General features: G+C 42.7%; 1 protein-coding gene across 1 annotated transcript in view; it reads right to left on the bottom strand.

Annotated features, from left to right (window-relative positions):
• Positions 1–19019: 19019 nt before the first annotated feature.
• NSL1 (NSL1 component of MIS12 kinetochore complex) overlaps positions 19020–25957 on the bottom strand; it is a 67009-nt gene continuing 60071 nt past the window's right edge. The window contains exons 5-6 of the mRNA XM_063708710.1: positions 24454–24509; positions 19020–23580 (exon numbers count right to left, since the gene is read on the bottom strand). Coding sequence (XP_063564780.1) covers positions 24484–24509 — 26 coding nt within the window. The 3' untranslated portion in view covers positions 19020–23580; positions 24454–24483. The remainder of the gene's footprint in view (positions 23581–24453; positions 24510–25957) is intronic.

Below are 25957 nucleotides of genomic sequence, written 5' to 3'. Positions count from 1 at the left end.
CATTGTCTTATGAATAGGAGAACAAAAGCATGCTGCCAAAAACTATAGTATAAGAAAAAAGTATTAAAGAGGTATGTGGGGAAGTTAATTAAAACAGTATTTTTCCTGATTTTCTAATATTTTTGGTGTTTGTCAGCTTTTGAAATTTGTAATCTGCTGTACTTTTTTTTTTTTGAGACAGAGTCTCATTCTGTTGCCCAGGCTGGAGCGCAGTGGTGCAATCTCAGTTCACTGCAACCTCCACCTTCTTGGGTTTAAGCAATTCTCCTGCCTCAGCCTCCCGAGTACCTGGGATTACAGGCGCCCACCACCACGCCCAGCTAATTTTGTGTGTGTGTGTGTGTGTGTGTGTTTTAAGTAGAGACAGAGTTTTACCATGTTGGCCAGGCTGGTCTTGAACTCCTGACCTCAAGTGATCTGCCCACCTTGGCCTGCCAAAGTGCTGGGATTACAGGCATGAGCCACCTTGCCTGGCCCTGTACTTTTTTTTTAGAATGAGAAAATTACTTTCCTAACTCAGAGCCCTGTTCGACAGTCTGTGACACTGTGGTAGAGATGGGCAGCATCTAATAGCTAGCTAACTTCACAACCTTCCATATTTTCTTTTTTCTTTTCTTTTTCTTTCTTTCTTTCTTTTTTTTTTTTTTTTTGACAGGGTCTTGCTCTGTCATCCAGGCTGGAGTGCAGTGGCATGCTCAGGGCTCACTGCAGCCTCAACTTTCTAGGCTCAAGCAATCCTCCCACCTCAGCCTCCGGAGCAGCTGGGACTACCGATGCACATCACCACACGTGGCTAATTTTTGTATTTTCTGTAGAGACGGGGTCTCGCCATGTTGCTCAGCCTGGTCTCAAACTCCTGGGTTCACGTGATCTTTCCACCTCAGCCTTCCAAAGTGCTGGGATTACATATATGAGCCGTAACGGTCCATATTTTTATGATACTTGGTCATCCATAATAATACAATCTAGAATCAATTGAAAAGCATAGAGATGAAACAGATTCTCCATAATCCAAGTATCCACACAGAGATAACTGCTAGTATTTTGGCATTTATTGCGTTCCCACTTTTTTCTATGCAAGTATATACTATATATATACTTATATGCATGAAATCATACTCTAGGCCAGGCACAGTGGCTCACGCCTATAATCCCAGCACTTTGGGAGGCCGAGGTGGGCCTCAAGACTCTTGAGGTCAGGAGTTCGAGACCAGGCTGACCAACACGGAGAAACCCCGTCTCTACTAAAAATACAAAATTAGCTGGTCATGGTGGTGCATGCCTGTAATCCCAGCTACTCGGGAGGCTGAAGCAGGAGAATCGCTTGAACTGGGGAGGTGGAGGTTGCGGTAAAACGAGATTGTGCCATTGCACTCCAGCCTGGTAACAAGAGCCAAACTCCGTCTCAAAAAAAAAAAGAAAAGAAATCATACTCTGAGCTGCTTTTTCACTTAGTGTTACAGAGCATCTTTTCATGACAATAAATATACATCTGTCATTATTTTAAATATGCACAGTTTCCATAGCAGATATGCCATAGATGGTCTAAGTAAGTCCTTGCTATTCTGTTGTTTTTAACTTTTACATATGATGAAACAACATTGTTAATATCATTGTACTCACTTGTGTCTGCACTTATCTGATTATGGCCTTAGGGTTTTTTTTTTTTTTTTCTGAGATGGAGTCTCGCTGTGTTGCCCAGGCTGGAGTGCAGTGGCGCAATCTCTGCTCACTGCAACCTCTGCCTCCCAGGTTCAAGTGATTCTTCTGCCTCAGCCTCCCAAGTAGCTGGGACTACAGGCACCCACCACCGTGCCCAGCTAACTTTTGTATTTTTAGTAGAGACAGGGTTTCACCATATTGGCCAGGGTGATCTTGAACTCCTGACCTTGTGATCCACCAGCCTTGGCCTGCCAAAGTGCTGAGATTTATTTGTTTTTTTTTGAAACGGAGTGTCACCCAGGCTGGTGTGCAGTGGCATGATTTTGGCTCACTGCAACCTCCACTGTCATGGGTTCAAGCAATTCTCCTGCCTCAGCCTCCCAAGTAGCTGGGATCATAGGCACGCGCCGCCACACCCGGGTAATTTTTGTATTTTTAGTAGAGACGGGGTTTGGACATGTTGGCCAGGCTGGTCTCGAACTCCTGACCTCAAGCAATGCACTCTCCTCAGCCTCCCAAAGTGTTAGGATTACAGGCATGAGCCACTGCACCCAGACAGGTGTTAGGTTTAATCGCTAGGAATAGAATTGCTGCGAATAAGGAATATTTGTATTTGCAAGGTATTGGACACATATTACCAAATGGCCTTGCAATTAAGAGTCCTGCCAGCACTGTGTGAAAATCCTACTAGCTAATTAGGTAACATTTTTAGGTGGGCTACATTTCCAGATCAGAAGAACTCAACTTGTTTCTCAGATCACTTGTTGAATCCTGATGAAGGAGAAGAAATCAGGAACAGATAAATATACGATGGGGACCTCCCCACCCTCCGCCCCCATCCAACTTCCACAGGCAGTTCTACATTGACTCCCTGAAGCTGTGTCCCTGGAGCCCAGGATTCCCCAAGGGGCAGGCAACCTTAGTTCTGCAGCCTAATCCAAAATGCATCACCACATTTGCTCCATCCAAACTTCTCATCTGGCAGGCTTTTCTCTCCCACTTTCACAGAGGAAAGACTAGGAAGAAAGCAAGTCAAACCCGGGTGTTCATCTCACCTCTGCTAAAGAATGGGGGAGTGATTTGGGGGAGAACACTTAATCACATTACGTCAGGTTATTATCCTCTTACTTCCATGCATTGCATTGGTTATGGAAAAGGATAGAGGAAAAAAGAAAAATCTGAAGGAGAAAAAAGTGGGTAGGGGGGAAGAAGAGAGTAAAGAAGGTATTCATGGTGGGATGCCAGCAAGTGACTCTACCTGGGACATAGAAGGTTCTGGAATAGAGACTGGGAAGTTTAAGTGACTGGTTCTCTGTCCTGGTGTTCTCCCTCTCTCCGTCTCTCTCCTTCCCTCTTATGCTCCCTCCCTCTCCCTCCCTTCCTCTTCCTCTCCTTCCCTGTCTCCAAGGAGACCAACCTCTGTCCTGGGCCTCTCCTGGGATATCCCACAGACATCTCAGACTCGGCATGCTCAGCATTAAGTTTATTATCAAACCAAATGTGCTCCTCTTCATGCACCATCTCAGGGACCTGTGCCAAAGGCTGCCCAGCCACTGGGGTGGAGGGCATGGCCACATTTTCTGTAGACCCCACACTCAGTCTCTATAGCTACAGCACCTACTCTGGGGCTGAGCCAGGTTTTGTGGGGCCTAAAGCTGATACTACTAGGAGCCGCCTCTTTAAGAAAAATCATTCAAATCTAGATATTCAAGTTAAATGTCAAGTAGAATGAGAAAATAAATCTTAACAAAATATTGCAAATATAAAATTCCAGAAGATTGCATACTTGTTTTCATTAATGGCTAACACACTCTACTGTGTCTGTTTTTGGCTGCATGCTTTTTGACCACCTCTTCATATAACAATGCTTTTGAAAGTTATTTTTATAGAGATAATAGAAAGATAACTCACTCTTGTGATTGATTAAAATTATATTTTTGATATTTGAGATTACATAAATCATGTGATTGATTCTACCCAGAGGTATATATACTTGCTGATCACTCACCAAAATTCAGGAATTCCGATCAATTCTATTTTCTATGATTCCCATCATAGAGTATATACAGGCCAGTCACAGTGGCTCACACCTATAATCTCAATACTTTGGGAGGCTGAGGCAGGAGGATTGCTTGAGCCCAGGAGTTCAGAGACCAGCCTGGGCCAAAAAGTGAGACCACATGTCTACAAAAAAAAAAAAAAAAAAAAAAAAAAAAAAAAAAAAAGAACAGAATCCTACATTTTTACGTATCTAATGATTGGAAGCCTCTGCCACCAGCTAGCTTCCACTGCATATATTTCAAACCTCCACTGCCCACTTACTTCTGTTTTTGGCACTGTAGGACATGTTCATATCCAATCACCTCTGGCCCTGCACCTCGGCATCTCCATGCCAGGTAAGTTGGCTTGGTGTGTGTTAGGAGTATGTATCCTGGAAGCTTCGCTTTCACCAGTATCCTAGCAATAGCAACCCTACTCCCAAGTGAAACCCAAACTCACTGCAAACTCACCCAACTCCCCTTCTCTCTCTCAAAAATGCCCATGGCCACCCATGCCACCTGCCCTGAAAGAATATATGTCAAAGGGAAGGCTGGAGTGGAAAGAGACAACAATCTTAATTCACTGAAGTCAAAATATCTTTCTTTTGCAAATTTTGCAAAATAAAATTTGTCTAGGTGAACACAGTACTGTGTCCCCTCCCAGGGCCTGGGAAGTGGATGGGCTGAAGCTTAAACGTTAGTAGCTTCACAGTGAGTCCATCTTCACTTCTGTCTTCGCAACATCTCTATTCCTCTTCCTTTCATCTCCTTCCTCCCTTCCTTCCTCCTTTCATCTGGGCCACAGCAACAGCCCTGTGACAGGCCTTCCTTCTGCTCTCAAGGGCCTCCGGCCCATCTGACCTGCAAATTTGTCATGTGACTCCAGTATTTAAAATTCTGCCAGGATGTAGCCCAGCGGCTCTGCTTGGCCTCCAAGGCTTTCTCTAGAGGCTGCTCTGACTTTCCCTTCCCCGACTCGCCTCACCCTCATGCTCATGAAATAGAAGGACTGCTTAGGAACCTCCAGACCATGCCAGGATGTCTCTACTCTCTATGGCTTTTGTCTTTCTCGGTCCCTCTTCTTTTCTCCACGCTTATCCCTTCCCCACCCCTAACTCAGTCGGCTTCATGAACACATACTCCTCTTTCAAGAAGTAGCTTCAACATCTCTCCCTCCAGAAAGCCTTTCCTTGACAATCAGGTAGAATTAACCACATATTTCCTTTTTCCACTACTCTACTTTGTTATAAAGTTTTTTAAATTTTGTTTTTATTTAATAAGAAATATATGTGAAGGAAGCAAGTACAGAAAAACATTTTTAAAAAGAAATATATGAATGCATTCCCAGAATAAAATGGAATTTAACCATTACAGATAAATTGAAAGTGATCAGCACTTTTTTTTTTCTTTCCTGAGATGGAGACTCCTTCTGTTGCCCAGGCTGGAGTGCAGTGGTATAATCTCAGCTCACTGCAACCTCTGCCTCCTGGGTTCAAGCGATTCTTGTGCCTCAGCCTCCTGAGTAGCTGGGACTACAGGTGCCCGCCACCACGCCCGGCTAAATTTTTGTATTTTTAGTAGAGACAGGGTTTCACCATGTTGGCCAGGCTGGTTTCGAACTCCTAGTCTCAAGGGATCCGCCTGCCTCGGCCTCCCAAAGTGCTGGGATTACAGGGGTGAGCCATCGTGCCCAGCTATGATCATCACTTTCAATTCTGGTCATTAATTTTGTGTGTATCCTTCCAGATTTTATAATATGTATATACATACTCCTCATTTACAATCTGTCTCCTCCTCCTAGATTACAAACCATATGAGGACAAAGGCAATGTCTTCATTATGCTGGCCCCTCCCAACTCAGTGCTAGCTGTAGTAATAACCAGCACTAGAAATGATGCATTGAAGTGCAGACAATTGAAGAAACTTGCCCACGTTACCCAGAGAAGTGACTGGGCCGGGATTCAAACTTAGGCAGAGCATGCACTTAATACAATTTTAATTGCTCAATAATGAATAAATAGTCATGTTGCAGCAAGTGACATTTGGATTAGATAGAAGAGTTACCCCAAAAAGAGGTCCAGCACATACTATCAAAGTACACATGAGAATGTTTAATGACTTCTACATGCATCATGGTGGCATACTTCATGCAAAAATTAAGAAAGTATTATTACCATTATTTTTGAGACAGAGTCTTGCTCTGTTGCCCAGGCTAGAGTGCAGTGGTGGGATCTTTGCTCACTGCAGCCTCCGCCTCCCAGGTTCAGTCGATTCTTGTACCTCAGCCTCGTGAGTAGCTGGGATTACAGGGGTGCGCCACCACTCCCGGCTAATTTTTGTATTTTTGGTAGAGACGGGGTTTTGCCATGTTGGCCAGGCTGGTCTCTAACTCCTGGCCTCAAGAGATCCACCCACCTTGGCCTCCCAAAGTGCTGGGATTACAGGCGTGAGCCACCACAACCAACAATAACTTATTTTTTCTTATTTTCCCCAATTTTGTTTCTAAGGGAGAGGTGCCTAGCAAAAATGTGTTTTTGCTAAAGTCATGTAATGCTGGTTTCTACTGAAGCCCTAAATGATGCCACACCATAGGAATTCTAGTAGTGTGGTATCTGAAGAGATTGCTCATTATCCTGTTTTAAACCATGAATAAGATATGTGCCATTTGTGACGTACTTAAAAAAATAATTTCACTCATTTCCTATAGGACTTACTACCACCTACAACTGATTTGCATTTTCTTGGATCCATTTCCAACTTCTTGTGCCTGGCACAGAGCTGTGCTCACAATCCTGGTCACACATCTGCTGAATGAATAAACCACGAATGACTTCTACTGGCAGCAGTGGATTTCCTTAGAAAGACACTAACAACTTTGGTGGTTCCCCTAACACTCAAAGTGGATGCCTGGGGCTGTTTCAAGAAATCTCTTTTCTTTCTTAACAATAGCCCATGCTCTTTGATAGTTTAGGGCAGAAAGAGCCTTAGGCCAGTGGTTCACGCTTGTAATCCCAGCACTTTTAGAGGCTCAGGCAGGAGGATTGCTTGAGCCCAGTGGTTTGTGATCAGCCGTGCAACATGGTGAGACCCCATCTCTATGAAAAATGGCACACACCTGTAATCTCAGCTACTTGGGAGGCTGAGGCAGGAGATTGCTTGAGCCCAGGAGTTGGAGGAAATGATCATGCCACTGCACTCCAGCCTGGGCAACAGAGACTGTCTCAGAAAAAAAAAAAAAAAAAAAAAAAAATTAGCATCTCAGTCTTCTTTTCAAAAAAGCAGAGCCAGTTTGGTATTTCCCTCCAATGGACCTCACGTAGGCAAAATTGGATTAACCTTTATCCTTGGTTCCTGATACTCTGACATTGTTGTTTCATGAATATACTTCTTGTATTTATTTATTACTCATTTGTTTGTTAATAATATAACAGACATCTCTAAACTCATCACCTAATCCAAGAACCAGAACACTGACAATCCCTTTTATTTACCTCTGTTCTCTTCACTATTCCAGCCCCTTTCTCCCCCATCTGTCTATCCTAAATTTTGTGTTTATAGTTTTGTCACATTTTAAAAATTAAACTTTTTTATTTTGACATATTTGTAGATTCTCTTGCAGTGAAATCCCATGTGCCCTATACTCAGTTTCCCCCAATGGTAAAATCTTGCAAACCTATGTTCTGTATGATATCACAATCAGAAAGGATATTTACATTGATACAGCCAAGACACAAAACGTTTCCATCACCACAAGGATCTCTCCTGTTGCCCTTTCTTAGTCACAACCACTTCTTGCTCATGCTCTGCCTACCCGCTCCTTTACCCCTGGTGACCACAAATCTGTTCTCCATTTCTGTAATTTGGTCATTTCAAGAACATTATATAAATGTAATCCTACAGCACATAACCTTTTGAGATTGGCTTTTCTTCACAATTCTCTGAAGATTTCATGGAAGTTGTTGCCTGTATCAATAGTTTGCTCCTTTTTTGTTGCTGAGTAGTATTCCATATATGGCAGGGATGTACCACAGTTTGTTTAACCTTGTCAAGGACATCTGGGCTGTTTCCTAGTTCTTGGCTATTACAAATAAAACTGCTGTAAACATTTGTGTATCTGGGCATGGTGGCTCATGCTTGTAAGTCCCAGCACTCTGGAAGGCCAAGGCAGGAAGATTTCATCAGCTCAGGAGCTCTAGACCAGCCTGGGCAATATAGTGAGACCTTGTCTCTAATAAATAAATAAATAAATAAATAAATAAATAAATAAATAAATAAATAAATAAGCCAAGCACGGTGGTGCGTGTCTGTAGACCCAGCTACTCAGGAGGTCTGAGGCAGAAGGATTGCTTGATCCTAGGAGGTGGAGGTTTCAGTGAGCCATGATCATACCACTGCACTTCAGCCTGGGCAACACAGTGAGACTCTGTCTCAAAAAAAAATTGGGTACAGAGTTTTGTGTAAACATAAGCCTTCATTTCTTTGGGATAAATGCCCAAGAGTGCAACTGCTGGGACACTTGGTAGTTGAACATTTAGTTTTCTAAGAAACTGCCAATGTGTTTTCCAGAGTGGCTGTATATTTTTAATTCCCACCAGCAATATGTGAGTGATACAATTTCTCTGCATGCTCTCCAGCATTTGATATTGTCATGATTTTTTATTTTATTCATTCTGATAGGTGTGTAATGATATCTTATTATGGTTCTAAATTGCATTTTCCTATTGACTACTAATGTTGAACATCTTTTCAGGTGTTTATTTGTCATCCATATATGCTGTTTCATGAAATGTTTATGTCTTTTGTGCATTTTATAATTATGTTGCTTGCTGTTTTGCAGTTCAGAGTTCTGAGAGGCTTTTTTGTTTTTTTTCAAAGTCTCATTCTTTTGCCCAGGCTGGATTGCAGTGGTGCAATCACGGCTTGCTGTAGCCTCAATCTCCTGGGCTTATGTGATCCTCCCACCTCGGCTTCCCAAGTAGCTAGGACTATAGCTGTGTGCCACCACTCCTGGCTAATTTTGTTTTGTTTTGTTTTGTTTTTTACTTTTTGTAGAGATACAGTCTCATTATGTTGCCCGGTCTTGAACTCCTGGGTTCAAATAACCCTCCTGCCTTGGCCTCCCAAAGTGTTGGGATTACAGGCATGAGCCACCATGCCTCGCCGAGAGTTATTTATATATTCAAGATACTAATCCTTTGTCAGATACACAGTTTGCAAATATTTTCTCCCACTTTATAGCTTGTCTTTTCATCCTTTTAACAACATCTTTCAAAAAGCAAAATCTTTAATTTTAACGAATCCAATTTATCCATTTTTAAAAATGAATGATGCTTTTGGTGTCAAGTTTAAGAACTCTTTGCTTAGCCCTAGATCCTGAAGATTTTCTCCTAGTTTTTCTAAATGCTTCAGTTATATATTTGATATTTAAGTGTGTGACCCATGTTAATTTTTCCACAAAGCGTGAGACTTAGGTGGATGTTCCTTACTTTTTTTTTTTTTTTTTTTGAGACAGGGTCTCACTCTGTTGCCCAGGCTGGAGTGCAGTGGTCCGATTTAGGCTCAAACTGCAACCTCCACCTCTCGGGTTCAAGCAATTCTCATGCCTCAGCCTCCCACGTAGCTGGGATTACAGGCATGCACCACCACACATGGCTAATTTTTGTTTTTTTAGTAGAGACGGGGTTTTGCCAATTTGGCCAGGCTGGTCTTGAACTCCTAGCCTCAAGGGATCTACTGCCTCAGTCTCCCAAGGTGCTGGGATTACAGGCATGAGCCACCAAACCTGGCTGGTTGTTTGTTTCTTTTACCCATGGATGCTCAATTGTTCCAGTACCATTTGTTGAAAAGACTTATCTTTCCTCCTTGAATTGCTTTTGCACCATTGACAAAACTCAGCTGGCCATATTTGTGTGAGTCTACTTCTGGGTTCTCTATTCTGTGTGTTCTTGATCTGTGTGTCTACCTCTCTGCCAATATCCCACAGTCTTCACTATAGCTATATAATAAATCTTGAAATTGGATAGACTGATTCTCTCTACTTTCTTCTTTTTCAAGATTGGTTTAGCTATTCTAATTCCTTTGCCTTTCCATATACATTTTAAAATAATCTTGTGTATATATATTTTGGGATCTTACTTACTTACTGGGATTTTGATAGAAATTACATTAAATATGTGTACAAATCTGGAGCGAATTGGCCAGATTGAGTCTTCCATCCATGGACATGTTGTGTCTCTTCTTTATTTATATCTTTGACATCCTTCATCAGTGTTTTGTAGCTTTCAGCAAATAAGTCCTATACATGTTTTGTTAGATTTACACCCAACCACTTTTTGTTGAGTGATTGCAAATGGTATTGTATTTTTATTTATGTGTCCACATGTTCATTGCTAGTATAGAGAGATACAACTGATTTTTGTAGGTGTATCTTATATCCTGTGACCTTGCTAAACTCATTTGTAAGTTCTAGGAGTTTTCGGTGCATTCCTTGGGATTTTCTGTGTAGACAATCATGTCATCTGCAAATAGGACAGTTTCATTTCTTCCTTTCTGATCTATACAGTTTTTCTTTTATTTTCTTTCCTTATTTCACCAACTAGAATTTCCAGCACTATGTTGAATAAACTTCTGAGAGTGGACATTTTTGCCTTGTTCCAGATCTTAGAGGAGAAAGCATTCCATCTGTTATCATTAAGTATAATAATACTAGCTGTGGGGTTTTTGTAGCTGTCCTTTATCAAATTGAGGAAGTTCCCCTCCATTCCTACTTTTTCTGGGAATTTTTATCATGAATCATTGTTGATTTTGTTTTCAAATGCTTTTTCTGTATCAATTGATATGATCATGTGATTTTTCCTCTCTAGCCTATTAATATGGTAGATTACATTGATTTTCAAAAATTGAACCAGACTTCCATTCCTGGAATACACTCTGCTTAGTTACAAATTTTTTTTCTTTTTTGTTTTGAGACGGAGTTTCGCTCTTGTTGCCCAGGCTGGAGTACAATGGCGCGATCTCGGCTCACTGCAACCTCCACCTCCCAAGTTCAAGCGATTCTCCTGCCTCAGCCTCCCGAGTAGCTGGGATTACAGGCATGCGCCACCAAGCCTGGCTAATTTTGTATTTTTTTTTTTTTTAGTAGAGATGGGATTTCTCCGTGTTGGTCAGGCTGGTCTCGAGCTCCCATCCTCAGGTGATCCACCCAACTCGGCCTCCCAAAGTGCTGGGATTACAGGTGTGAGCCACTGCACAAGGCGAATTTATATATATATATACTGCTGAATTCTTTATATTGCTCAAATCCCTTAGCTGTAATAGGACTATTAAAATTATTTCATATTGGGTGAGTTGTGATGGTTTGTGTTTTTCAAGGAATTGGTCCATTTGATCTAAGGTGTCAAATCTATGTGTGTTTCATTGTCCTTAGTATTCTTTTATTATCCTTTTGTTATCTGCAAGTTCTCTAGTGATAGTCCCTGTTTCATTTTTGATATTAGTGTCCTTTGTCTTCTCTCTTTTTTTCCTTGTTGGTCTTGCTAGAGGTTTATCAATTTCATTGATCTTTTCAAAGAATCAGCTTTTTGTTTCAGTGGTTTGCTTTATTATTTTTTTTTTTTTTACCAGCGTTGTTGATTTCTGCTCTTAATATTATTTTCTTATTTCTGCTTGCTTTGGGCTTATTTTGCTCTTCTTTTTTAGGTTCTTGTGGTGAAAGTTTTGAAACATTTCGTGCTATAAATTTCCCTCTTGGCACTGCTGTAGTACAAATTTTGATATATTGTGCTTTCATTTCCATTTAGTTCAAGGCATTTTATAAAAAGTTTCTTTAGAAACTTCCTATTTGACCCATGGATTATTTAGAAGAGTGTTATCTTGTTGTCCTCTTACCTTTGTTATTGATTTCTAGTTTCATTCCATTGTGGTCAGAGAATACACTCAGTATGATTCTAATTCTTTTAATTTATTGAGGTTTGTCTTATGGCCCAGGATATAGTCTATTTTGGTATACATTTCATGGGTACTTGAAATGAATGTATATTCTTCTGTCATTGGGTGGAGTGTTCTATAAATATAGATTTGGTCCTGTTTGTTGATGATGTTGCTGAGATCTATAGACTTGCTGATTTTTTTGTCTAGTGGTTCTATCAACCATTGTCAGATTTCTTAATTTTTCCCCATCTAAGAGGTGTAAAATGTTATCTTATTGTGATCTTAATTTGCATTTCCTTGAGTTCTAGTGAGATTGGTTATCAAATTATGTTTTTATCCCTAATTGTACTTTTAAAAATATATCATTGATACTTTACCAATGATATAGCTTATGAGGTTGGTGCAAAAGTAATTGCGGTTTTTTTGCCATAAAAGTAATGGCAAAAGCCACAATTACTTTATACCAACCTAATAATTATTCAAATTTATTGCTTTATTTTTCCTTGTTTTTTCCTGTTTTTGTTTTTGTTTTGGTCTTGTTTTTACATATGTAGTGACCTCTGCCAATGGATCTGAATAGAGATGGGTAATTCTCCTTGTGTATCTCTACCTGGGACAGTGCCACAAACAATTAGACACACACTTAGGTCAAAACCCTTCAATTATTCCCCATATTGTGACAAATATAATCCAAAACTTTAGGCTGACTTGTAAGTCGTATATGGCACACTTTAAATTTACCTAATCCAGCTGTGTCAATGCCTCCCTATTTCCCAGCTTAGCTTGTTCCTCCCTCCACGCTTTTGGCCATGTCATTTTCTTTTAATACAATGCTGTCAACCAAAATCCTATTTATGCTTTAAATGTGGCTCAAATGCTCCCTCTATGGAGACTTTCTTGATCATTCCAACTGGAAGTGATTGCCTTCTTCCTCTTAACAGCAGATTATAGAACGTCTGTCATATAATGACTGCATGGTTTGGTATCATAATGCACACAGCTGGGAAACCACTGGGTGGTCTCAGTGATTCAGAGCAGAAGTGTCTTATTGTTTCTTTACATCTATTCTATTGACTTGTAGGCAAAGTGCCTTTCCTTTATTAATAGTCTTTTGTTTTTTAGATGGAATCTCACTCTGTTGCCCAGGCTGGAGTGCAGTGGTGCGATCTCGGCTCACTGCAACCTCCGCCTTCTGGGTTCAAGTGATTCTCCTGCCTCAGCCTCCCGAGTAGCTGGGATTACAGGTGTGTACCACCACGCCCTGCTAGTTTTTGTATTTTTAGTAGAGACGGGGTTTCGCCATGTTGACCAGGCTGGTGTCGAACTTCTGATAACCTCAGGTGATCTGCCTGCCTCAGCCTCCCAAAGTGCTGGGATTACAGGCGTGAGCCACTGTGCCTGGCCTCTTTTATTAATATTCTAACTCACGTAGTGAACATTGTTAAAATTCCATCTCAAATGACTATATCCACCAAAAGTGGTGTATTGGATAAACTGCCAACTTGTTCAGCAGAAATATTACTAATATGATAGATTGGAGGAATAAATTATTCAGAATGCAGATAAACTCATGCTATGAAGTGATTTCCACATACATGTCAGTTAGATGTGGGAGATGAACTATCAGTAGCAAAACAACTGACAAAATGTATTTTACTTGTGTATTTATTTATTTTAGATCCAAGGGATATGTTTGCAGGTTTGGTACATGAGTAAATTATATAATGCTGAGGTTTGGGTTTCTAAGAATCCCATCCCCCAAGTAGTGAACATAGTACATGATAGGTAGTTTTTCAACCCATTTCCCCTCCCTCCCCTACTCCTTTCGGAATCCCCAGGGTTTATTGTTCCCATATTTGTGTCCACGTGTACCCAATGTTCATCTCCCACTTATAAGTAAGAACATGATAGTTCATTTGATTTTCGGTTTCTGCATTAAATTGCTTAGGATAAAGACCTCCAGTTGCATCCATGTTGCTGTAAAGGATGTGATTTCATTCTTTTTCATGGCTGTATAGTAATCCATGGTGTATATGTACCACATTTTCTTTATCCAATCCACCATTAATGGGCACTTAGGTTGATTCCATGTCTTTGCTATTGTGAATAGTGCTGTGATAAACATATGAATACAGGTATCTTTCTGATAGAATGACTTATTTTCCTTTGGGTATATTCCCAGTAATGGATTGCTGGGTTGAATGGTAATTCTACTTTTAGTTTTTTGAGAAATCTCCAAACTGCTTTCCACGGGAACTGTACTAATTTGCATTCCAAGCAACAGTGTATAAGCATTCCCTTTTCCATGAAACCTCACTAACATCTGGTTTTTTTTTTTTTACTTTAATAATAGCCATCCTTACTGGTATGAGATGGTATCTCATTATGGGTTTGATTTGCATCTCTCTGATGATTAGTGGTGTTGAGCATTTCAAAAAATCTATTTTAAAAGTCTGACTTTTGGCCAGGTGCAGTGGCTCATGCCTGTAATCCCAGCACTTTGGGGAGGCTGAGGCAGGCGGATCACCTGAGGTCGGGAGTTTGAGACCAGCCTGACCAACATGGACAAACCCCGTTTCTACTAAAAATACAAAATTAGCCAGGCGTGGTGGTGCATGCCTGTAATCCCAGCTACTTGGGAGGCTGAGGCAGGAGAATCACTTGAACCCAGGAGGCAGAGGTTGCGGTGAGCCGAGATCACACTATTGTACTCCAGCCTGGGCAACAAGAGCAAAACTCCGTCTCAAAAAAAAAGTCTGACTTTTATTGTGAGTCAAAGTGGGCAACACTCCACCGAATTTTGAACTTTTGTATCTTCAAGCTAGTTAGCTGATGGCAGATTTTGGAGTAATTATTGTTAGCTGATAGTTTCAGTGGTCTGCATAATATAAAGGGATTTACAAAGACTAAGTCTAAATACACCTTTATATCATTATTATTTTATTATTATTATTATTTACAAAGTTCCCAAGAGCTAGAATGTTATGTCATTTTTTAAAGTAAGTGATTTCAGGCAAGTTTCATACAACATATCTATATATAAAAGTAGCCATGAATTTTTATATTTTGCATGGACACAATTTTATATACCAGGCAATTCCAGACTTTATTAAAAATTGAATCATAAATTTTTAAGTCACAGAAGACTAGAAGAGATTCCTAAAAATGAAGATTCTCATTATAAAAAGGGACACTACAGAAAATTTAAAAATTCAGAAAACAGCAATAATTATTGATCATTAATAATAAATTATATATTTAATTAATACATAGTGAAAATAATTCAGTTATTGTTACCACCAGTAATCCCTTTACCCAGAGACAACTGCTGATAACATAGATCTTAGAGAGATTGTCCTAGATCTTTTTTTGGTTTGCGTCTAGGCAAGATTATACCTGAGGTTTGGTTTTTGTTTTTCTTTTAATGAAGGACTCTGCACTGCTTTCAGCGTTCCAGGACTTAACAACACTGATGATCGGCAGTTCTTTGCATTTATTTTTGGTCCTACATGTTGTTCTTCAAACCCATTTCCTCTTGTTCTTTTCCCAACAGAGGCAGAGAAGCGTTGGCCTCGAGCTCTGCCTATGATTTTCCTACAGAACTAAACTACCACACCTTAACCTGCTCTCCTCAGGGGTGAATCAATTCAGTGTCTTTCCTCTTGGCAGGTGAGTCTCATTCTCCAATTGTTTTGCCACTTTGGGGCATCCCTTGAGCCTTCTGCGAGGTTGAGCGCAAGGCATATTTCTTCTAACAACTAGCTCACTTTATTGACATTCACCTACCTGAAAGCAGGAAGCTGGATCAGATAACTTTGGGGACTTCCTTTCAGTTCTGACTTTATGTGGGCCCTCTCGGGACCTGGCTTAGGATTCTGCTCATGGTAAATATTTGGTAAGCCTTACTGGTTGTATGACTCATGAGTGTGGTTCCTAATAAGAGTCACAAAAAACAGTAAAAGCAGTTCCAGGAATTTGCTGCTTACTCAGTAGTGGTGGATGCAGCGGGGAAAATAATGCAGGCTTCCTGCCCATTTCCCAGCCACTTCTCCGTATATGCATCTGGTCACAAAGGGACGGTCACAAAGACCGTAAGACAGACCCCAGAGACCCCAGGCAACATGTTCCCTGGCAGGGAGTGTGTCCTGCGGATGGTGTTCCTCAAGGAGCACAGGCTTCTGAGGGGCGGCTTTCACTCAACTTGGAAGGGAGGTCTAGGTAGAGGGGCTCACTCAAGTGGACTCCTTCTCATTTCCTCGTTTCTTTCTAAGGAAGCCACTTTTAAGTGTGATGGCATTGAGACTGTGTATTGCTGCACCCCAGTGCTGGTGAACCTATGAAATACAGCCGTGCTCACTCTGTGTCTCACACGGAATCTCTCTAGAAGTAACTGGGAAGCCAGAGCAGGAGGGAGCCCAAGCAGTGGAGTGATGGGGCCAAAATGATCATCTTTTGAGAGCTCAGACTCATCAACATTCAACCTTTGCAGAGGCACTCAAGGCCTTTACTTTTGCAGAGAGTGCCTGAACTAGTCTGTCAAACACCTTCCAAAATTGGCCGTTTATTCTTTGGAAAGTTATTTACTACTCCCCTGTTATTCATCTTGCTCTTGTGTCTCTGACGTTTTATTTAAGCTCATACCACTTGCTCAGAACACCCCCAATCAACCTCTATCTTCTCTCATCATTCTCAGGGCTCCTGAAATTACCTCTTCCAGGAAGTCTTCCCTGACTAACAAGAACAATGAAACTTCCTGGCTTCCTTCTACACTAACGGCTCTCCTCAAATAACTTCCTTTTTGTTTTCACAGAACATAAATGCTGCAATTTATTTATTAGTTTAATGTGTTTTTAGACTCTCAGGAAGGATGTAATTATAGATGATGACTTCTGAGAAGTAGGATGGTGTCCAGCTTGATGTGCAAATGACCCCAACATATCAGCAGCAAACAAAGGCTGTTGCCACAGGTGTGACTTTGCAAGTAATTGCTCAGACTTTGCCTTCAGAACCTGTTCTGTATTTCCAGTGGTGCTGCTTATATGTGCAGCAATAGCCAGATTCTTCAGTAGTATTCATTCAACAAATGCTTATTGAGAGCCTTTTATGAGCCAAGTACTGTTAGGTACTGGAGATGTAGTGCCATTGAATTTTTCTTTGAGAAATTTTATTTTTACCAAGCTCCCAAGACGAGAACTTTATGTCATTTTTAAAGTAAGTGATTTCAGGCACGTTTCATAAAACAAATCTATATATAAAAGTCACCCAGGCTGCAGTGATCTCAGCTCACTGCAACCTCCACTCCCCACCACTCCCCTACCCCGCCTGACAGCTCAAGTGATCCTCCCACCTCAGCCTCCCAAGTGGCTGGGACCACAGGCGTACACCACCACACCCAGCCTTTTTTTTTTTTTTTTTTTTTTTTTAGTAGAAATTGGGTCTCACCATGTTGCCCAGGCTGGTCTCAAACACCTGAGCTCAAGTTATCCACCCACCTCAGCCTCCCAAAGTGCTAGGATTACAGGCATGAGACACTGTGCCTGGCTGAAATTTTTAAGATTATTGTGGTGGGCCACCAATTTGGTGGCCCCCACTGAACTATTTCTCTAAGTATTTATACCCTTGTGTAGTCTCCTATCCCTTTTGATTTTGAGCTGGGCTGTGATCTGCTTTAATTAACAGGATATAGTAGAAGTGGTGTTGTGCCAGTTCCAGGTGTAAGGCCAAGAAGAGCTGGCAGTTTCTGCTTTTGTGGTTTTGAGATCCCTTAGCTACCATGAGCAAAGACCTGCTACTCTGCTGGAGAAACTGTGTGGAGAGTCCACTTGGAAAGGGAGTGGCCCTGAGACTACAGGGAAAGGGAGAGAAACTCAGACATTCCAGTGTCCCAAAGAACCCAGTCTCCAGCCAACCCAACTGAATACAGACACATGAGTGAACACCAGCAAGACCAGCAGACCATCCAGCTAAGCCCAGCTCAGATTGTAGAATTGTGAGCAAATAACCACTTGGTTGTTTTAAGCCACTAGTTTGGGGATTTTTTTTTTTTTAATACGAGCAACTGGTAACTTAAAAATCTCATCACTTCTGAAGACAGGAGAGTAATATACGCTCTTCCAAAGCAGTTTCAAGATAATTTGATAGATTACATGTTTAGACATTTAAAATCAAGCAGAGGCCAGGTGTGGTGGCTCACACCTGTAATCCTAGGCATTTTGGCAGGCCAAGGCAAGAGGATCATTTGAGCCCAGGAGTTCGAGATCAGCCTGTACAACACAGTGAGACCTCGCCTGTAAAAACAAACAAACAAACAAACAAACAACAAATAAAATAAAACAAGCAGAGTCATGGTAGCAATAAACCTTTTTTTTTTTTTAAACCTTTTAAAAAAAAACCTAGCCCCCTCCCCCTCCCCCTCTCCCTCTCCACGGTCTCCCTCTCCCTCTCTCTCCACGGTCTCCCTCTGATGCCGAGCCGAGGCTGGACTGTGCTGCCGCCATCTCGGCTCACTGCAACCTCCCTGCCTGATTCTCCTGCCTCAGCCTGCCAAGTGCCTGAGATTGCAGGCGCCCGCCGCCACACCTGACTGGTTTTTGTATTTTTTGGTGGAGACGGGGTTTCGCTGTGTTGGCCGGGCTGGTCTCCAGCTCCTGACCGCGAGTGATCTGCCCGCCTCGGCCTCCCGAGGTGCCGGGATTGCAGACGGAGTCTTGCTCACTCAGTGCTCAATCTTGCCCAGGCTGGAGTGCAGTGGCGTGATCTCGGCTCGCTACAACCTCCACCTCCCAGCCGCCTACCTTGGCCACCCAAAGTGCCGAGATTGCAGCCTCTGCCCGGCCGCCACCCCGTCTGGGAAGTGAGGAGCGTCTCTGCCTGGCCGCCCATCATCTGGGAGGTGAGGAGCCCCTCTGCCCGGCCGCCCAGTCTGGGAAGTGAGGAGCGCCTCTTCCCGGCCGCCATCCCGTCTAGGAAGGGAGGAGCGTCTCTGCCCAGCCGCCCGGCCGCCCATCGTCTGAGATGTGGGGAGTGCCTCTGCCCCGCCGCCCCGTCTGGGATGTGAGGAGCGCCTCTGCCCGGCCGCGACCCCGTCTGGGAACTGAGGAGTGTCTCTGCCCGACCGCCACCCCGTCTGGGAGGTGAGGAGCGTCTCTGCCCGGCCGCCCCATCTGAGAAGCGAGGAGCCCCTCCGCCCGGCAGCCACCCCGTCTGGGAAGTGAGGAGCCCCTCTGCCCAGCAGCCGCCCCGTCTGGGAAGTGAGGAACGTCTCCGCCGGCCAGCCGCCCTGTCCGGGAGGGAGGTGGGGGGCAGCCCCCGCTCAGCATCCGCCCCGTCTGGGAGGTGGGGGGCGCCTCTGCCCGGCCGCCCCCTCTGGGAAGTGAGGAGCCCCTCTGCCCGGCGGCCACCCCGTCTGGGAGCTGTACCCAACAGCTCATTGAGAACGGGCCATGATGACGATGGCGGTTTTGTCGAATAGAAAAGGGGGAAATGTGGGGAAAAGAAAGAGAAATCAGATTGTTACTGTGTCTGTGTAGAAAGCAGTAGACATGGAAGACTCCATTTTGTTCTGTACTAAGAAAAATTCTTCTGCCTTGGGATGCTGTTAATCTATAACCTTACCCCCAACCCCGTGCTCTCTCAAACATGTGCTGTGTCAACTCAGGGTTAAATGGATTAAGGGCGGTGCAAGATGTGCTTTGTTAAACAGATGCTTGAAGGCAGCATGCTCCTTAAGAGTCATCACCACTCCCTAATCTCAAGTACCCAGGGACACAAACACTGCGGTCGGCCGCAGGGTCCTCTGCCTAGGAAAACCAGAGACCCTTGTTCACATGTTTATCTGCTGACCTTCCCTCCACTATTGTCCTATGACCCTGCCAAATCCCCCTCCCCGAGAAACACCCAAGAATGATCAATAAATACTAAAAAAAAAAAAAAAAAGAAAAATCACTTCAGTTCTCAATATGTTTACCTACTCAAATAAAAAGCATACTAATCTTTTTTTTAAAAAAAAAAGAAAAAAAAAACCTAGCCCATATCAAGTTCTTAGATAAGAATTACCAAGTCCATCTTCCCTAAAATAAACTATGAAATTAATGCAATCCCCCAAAATTACCAACAGGATATCCTTGGCATCTCAGCCAAGCTGATATTAAAGTTCATGTAGGGAAATAAATAAGCCAAAGTATCCAGGAACTTTATGGAAAAATAGTAATAACAAGTGGAGGAAGATAGTCCTAAGAAAAAATAAATCTATCATGATGCTCTACAAGTTAAAGCAGCACGGTATGAGCACATGAAAAGAACAGACTAGGAATAGATCTAAATATATATTCGATTTTATTAGATGAAAAATGTAGCCTCTCACATCAGTGGGGGAAAAGAGGTACTATTCAATAAATGGTGTCAGAACAGGTGGTTAGCTCTCTGGAAGAAAATGAAAGGATCAGATGTCCCCCATAAACAACTACTCTACTCAGTAGGAAGAAAAAAACCCACAAAACAATAGCATTAGTTCAGTTCAGAAAATCCAGTTCAAGCCAATTATTCGAACAGTTTTTGGGAGGTAACACTGTCTCTATGGGAAGACTTGGTATTTTTCAGATTTCCCTGCTGTTTATCAAGATGGCATATGGGTGTAGGGAGAAGAAGAGGTACTGGAGCCATCTATCCAGGTCCCTGTACTCTCTCTGGCCCTCTGGTCTCCACAGCAAATGCCCCTGTCCACCTTGTCTCTGGGCACATCTGATGATAATGTCTGTGGCTGGTTTATTGAATTTGTTCTAGGCTTGTGTCCCCCACCGACCACCTGACTCATCTCAGCTCCCAGCGGCACTGTGTTACCCCTGAGGTTGGCTCCTCTTCAATGTCCAGACCGCTGAGCCACTCTGCAGTCCTCAAATGCAGAGTGATCGGGTCACTCTCCATGGCGTCCACGAGAGGCTGCCAGCCGCCTGGGTGGGGTCCTCCCACAATCCTCCACGTGGCACGTGGGGATCTCCAAATGACTTCTGTGCAACAACAGAGCCGAGCCCGGTCCCAGGGGCTGAATGGTGTCCCTCCCTCTGATAGACACCAGCACAGCACGGACTTTCCCGTCCTGTCTCTTCATGGTGGGTGAAGAGCACAGGGACAGTGTGCTTCCTGGCTGTGTCCTCTCAGAGGCCCTCCAGTCCAGTCTACTCCGGCCTTGGAGATGGCTGCCGAGAGAGGGAGGGCGGGCTCTGGGTCACCCAGCTTCATCCTCTTCATCTTGTGCAGTTCACCAGAGGCAGAAGGGATGAAGGTTCCCCGATCCCCTTCTCTCCTAGACTGCCCCTAGAGCTAGTCCACCAGGCTTGGCTCCTAATGTGTTAAATGGGGGTGAATGGAATTTAGAAAATCTCTTTTTCTGAAAACTATATATGGCTTTCAAGACTTGCCTTGAGACTCAGAGCTGCTTCACAACCCTTTGTTCCAGGCAGAGCCCAGGATCCCCTTCCAAATTACTGAGGGGCAGTAAGTCCTGGCATTCAGCACATGGCAGGAAGGTCACTTAACCAGGGAAAAAAGTATCAGTCAAGTTAATGTTTCCAAAATATTCTCCTTGTAACAGACATTACCTAAATTTGGAAAAGTGATACAATTTCAAGCAGCAGTCAACTAAAACGATTCCTTTTGCAATTTAGGTTAATATCATAACTATACCACTGGAGAGAAAGGACAATGAATTAGACGTGTGCCACATACTTCTCTCAAAAACTTTATGACTCAGTTGTCTGGAAGTTGTTTTGTAACCTTCTAAAATTCATACGTCACAAATTCAGAATTTACTATAATATAATCCTGTACAATCAGGACTGTTAGCTTCCCACAATGCAAGAATGACTAGCTATGATGATTTATATTTCCCAAGAAATTAATAGCAAAAGTTCATATTTAACCTCATTAAGATAATAAATTGCTTTAAACAACTTTGGGCACTTTCTTAGACACTAGTATTACATAGTAATATTCACTATTCGTTAACTGCTGGGAAATTTAAAAATGTTTGTTGATACTCTCTGTTGCTATGTGTCATTGAAAAAAAAATGAGAAGAACCAACGAGGTCGCTGTGGTGTAGTGGCGAGGGCGTCTGAGACTCTGGACAAGGCCTTTGCTGTGAACCACGGGGAGAAGGTAGAAGCAGAGTTTGTGGTCAGAAGGCCTCGCTCTGCTCTACATGGACTATAGACCGCTGGGAAGGTGGCCAGGCACTTCCCTTCTCATCTCCACCTCTTTCTCATGAAATGGGCGTGGTAATAGCCCTTAATTCATGGATTGTCTTGAGGATTAAAAGAGATGATGCATGTGAAGCTTTTAGCATGATCATGGCATGTAGTAAGCACTCAATACATGGTAACTACTAGCATTATATTGATATTACCTTCAGCAAATAAGTTGATAACATTATATATGTAAACATTTATTTAAAGTATTTTTGTACAATTCCAGGCATAAAGTGGATTCTTTATATGCCTGTTTTAAAAATATGCTGCTTTAAACAGTTCTACAATTCACGCTATTTATTAATGGCCTTTTACCCAATCTGGGACACTATTACAGTTGTGGCTTTACTCAATCTCTTCCTTTTCTTTGGGTAATCTTTTATCTTGAACTACCAAGAGTAGATGAATTGTGAGCTCATATAGCCGGAACAAATCTGACATTGTGGGTTTGTTCAAACAATTTTTTCAAATCAGATTTACAGAGGGATAGAAATGAGAAAAGGAGTTTTATGTTAGGAAAAAAATGGTTTCTGAGAATTCTGAGGCTCTGATCTGATGAGTGAAGGGAACCACAGGCTTATCTGCACATCACTTATACCATTTGATGAGATCTCTGGAGAATGGAACACCTTCACAGACAACATCAGGGATAAACCTGATCACTGTCCCCTTTGTTGCCACATCTCGCAGCTTCTCCCGTTTCCTCTCACTCTGACTCAAGGAGGGCCCTCAGCACAGAGAAAATTAAGTCTAGTGTTTGCAGGAGGGCAAGACTGGGAGTGCTGGGGGTGGGGAGGCCAGAGTCCACCACTCTGGCAAAGAGCAGTGTTTATTTGTGTGTTTGAACGTTTGTTCCCTTTGAATATGAAAGAAAAAGAAATGAGGAGTAATTTTAGTAAGGAGGATTTCTAAAGAAGCAATCATTTGTCAATCTGAAATTTTTTTTAAAGGAAGAATTCTTGGGTTGGGCTTACAACAAAAATAAATTGCAGTAAGTGTTAAAACTTGCCAGTCAATTACAGGAATATCTTAGTGTTCCATCGTAGTTTCTAAAACCAGACAAAATCATTTCTTGCAAGCAGCTAATTCCACAGAAGTTTCCAAACCCATGAGTTTCACTCTCAGGTTCCCTCTAGGAGCAGAAGTGCAGGTTTGCTTGGGCTCCTAGCCTCTCCCTCAGCTCCCTCTTTTCCCTCTAATGGATCCCTAGATGCTACTGATGGCTCCCCTAACTGACGGCAAATTGCTTGTGGGCAGGGTCTGTGCCTTGGTTTACAGGTGTACATCCACACAGCTCTTAGCACAGTATTTAGATTCATCGAGTATCTGTGTAATAAAAGGTGTGGCTACGAAAAATCATTTTACAATATTGTCTGGCACGTGGCTGGGAAAGATCCTGAGGCTCTGGAGCTGGGGTGTGTGGGACCTGGAGCAGGGGTGCCCTACAACTTTGCCCATTTTTATTATTCTGCCAGTGCCATCCCCTCATTTCTACACTTCCTCAGGATCAGAGGCAGGCACACAGGGCATAGACAGAATATGACAAGTCAGAGAGAATTCGAACACTTATTTTAACCTTTTCACCAAATTTTTGTCAGAGAAGGAAATGAAGCAAGATACCAAGGTCAAATCCTCCTCTCTTTTCCTTTTTCCTATCCACTCTTCTGGTGGAGATGCTCGGCTATAAAACGGCTCAAAAGAAGAACAGCTACAACATGGAAAAAGCAATGTAATCAGCTGGTGCTGCAAAGGGCAGTGATGTGTGGATGAAGGGGTTGCTGGGGTGACCCAGGCAGCAAGGACCCTGAGGGGGCAGGTAACCAGAAGCTGCCTTGTGGAGGAACTAAACCTCCGGAAGGATTTTTTTTTTTTTTTTTTTTTTAAAGAATGAAATGGGCCGGGCGTGGCGGCTCACTCCTGTAATCACAGCACTTTGGGAGGCCAGGGCGAGTGGATCACCTGAGGTCAGGAGTTCGAGACCAGCCTGGCCAACATGGCAAAACCTCATCTCTATAAAAGTGCAAATATTAGCCCAGCATGGTAGCACGCGCCTGTAATCCCAGCTACTCGGGAGGCTAAGGCATGAGAACCTCTTGAACCTGGGAGGTGGAGGTTGCAGTGAGTTGAGATCACTCCACTACACTCCAGCCTGGGTGACAGAGTCTCAAAAAAAAAAAAAAAAAAAAAAAAAAAGAAATGCGCCAAGTCTCAGGTATTTATGGACTGGTGAAGAGTTGTGTGGAGGGTGGCATTCCCATCAAGGTGGCATCAGGGGCAGAAATGGACAAAAGAACTCCAATGACATCATTGTAGAAGATGTGGGCCACAGAGCTACATGAATGGGCACCAAGGGAGGTCTTAAAATCTGCAACTAGGTATGAGCCCAAAGGCATTGGAGCCATTCTCTGAGTAAGGCTAGTCAAGGTGATGATAGAAATGCCCAATCTTTTACACAGGCACAGGAGTCAGCTGGAGCAGAAGACATGCAGGGAGAAGTTGAATTTTCTTCTCTAGCTATCCCAGGCCACCCAGAAGTCAGGGGATGTGACCAAAGGAAAAGGTGATCAGAAGGCAACTATACCTGCTAGCACAGTGACGTCACTGAGGGATGTCAATGCCATCCTCTGCTCTTATGTCCTGCAGGGATATGGGAATTAGACTTAGTTCTAGTAGCCAGGAGACTCTGGAGTCCTAATTCAGGTCAGTTTCCCAGTGATCTGTCCTCAGTTTTTTACCTCTCCCCTCCCCACGCTCACCTTCTAAGTTCAATTAATAATGAATATAAACGCCACAAGCCATTAATGTGTGAGATTGTGATCCAGGGAAACTGACAAGTTAGAAATTTGCAATATGAACTCATTCATTCAACAAATATTAGTTTACAGCCCATGGGCAAAGTATGAGCAATGTAGAGACACAGCAACGAATTACAAGGGATTCTTTACCCCTGAAGCTTCAAATGAATATAACATTAATTTTCTCAAATCCTTTCATATAAAATCCCCAAGAACCCCCTTCAGTGGTTCTCTAGAGAGATATTTTTTTCTTCAGAGACTTTCATAATATAATCTATTTGCAAAACAAATGGTCAGAGGGGAGAAAAAAAAAACAAAAACCCAAAGAAACCAAAACTAGAATTATCAGCCAAAAACAGAGAATAGAAGTCTTATCTGAAATATACTGTGATAGGCCAGGTGCAGTGGCTCATTCCTGTAATCCCAGCACTTTGGGAAGCTGAGGCAGGAGGATGGCTTGAGCCCAGGAATTCAAGACCAGCCGGGGCAATATGGCGAGACCCCATCTCTGAAACAAACTAGCCGGGCATGGTGGCACACGCCTGTTTTGAAACCCTGAGAAAGCTTCTGAAACCCTGAAAAACTGAAACCCCGAGAAAGGTTCTAGGCGATGATTTGTCTCTTAAACCAAATTTATTTTCCCTTAATTACTATATGCATTTAATTTTAAAAATCAAATCTATAAGGCTTCTATCAAAAATTATCAGTCCCTGGCCCAGTTCCCCCACCTAAGTTCATCCACAGAGTTAATACTTCCCACTTTGTCAGCTCTTTATTCTGCTACACTAAATTATATCCATATTGTATGATCTTGAATCAGCTTTTTAGACATCCACTGACTTCCAGTTGTGGTGGGTGAAGATTTCACTCCCCACTGCCATGTCAAAGCTGGTGTCAGACAGTCACACTGTTACAAACATATGGATTGTACTGGTTGGCACAGAAGCCTCCTCACTATCCCTGCCACTCTGGCTGCTCCAGCTCCATGTCCTGGGACACCCTACCCTGCCCCAGGACCCAGCAGCTATAAGGGCCTCCACACCCCACCTTACTGCTTTAACCAATGTCCATCTAACTGTTCAGTGCCTGTGCTGTACTAATTGCTAATTCCCATCCTTTAGCCTCCCAGTGTAACTGTCCCAATTTTTTTTTTTTTTTTTTTTACTGAATTCAGATTCAGGGTTTTTATTATTATGGCTATATAAATATTGTTCACTGGAGAACTAATTTGTAACCATGATTACATTTCTTTTTTTGTACAGCTTTCTGCCTTTACTGTAGTGAATAACT

This window comes from Gorilla gorilla, chromosome 1 (assembly GCF_029281585.2).
Source record: "Gorilla gorilla gorilla isolate KB3781 chromosome 1, NHGRI_mGorGor1-v2.1_pri, whole genome shotgun sequence".
NCBI lineage: Eukaryota > Metazoa > Chordata > Mammalia > Primates > Hominidae > Gorilla > Gorilla gorilla.
Note: the sequence above shows the minus strand (reverse complement) of the source record. Positions and strands in the feature narration are given on the sequence as shown.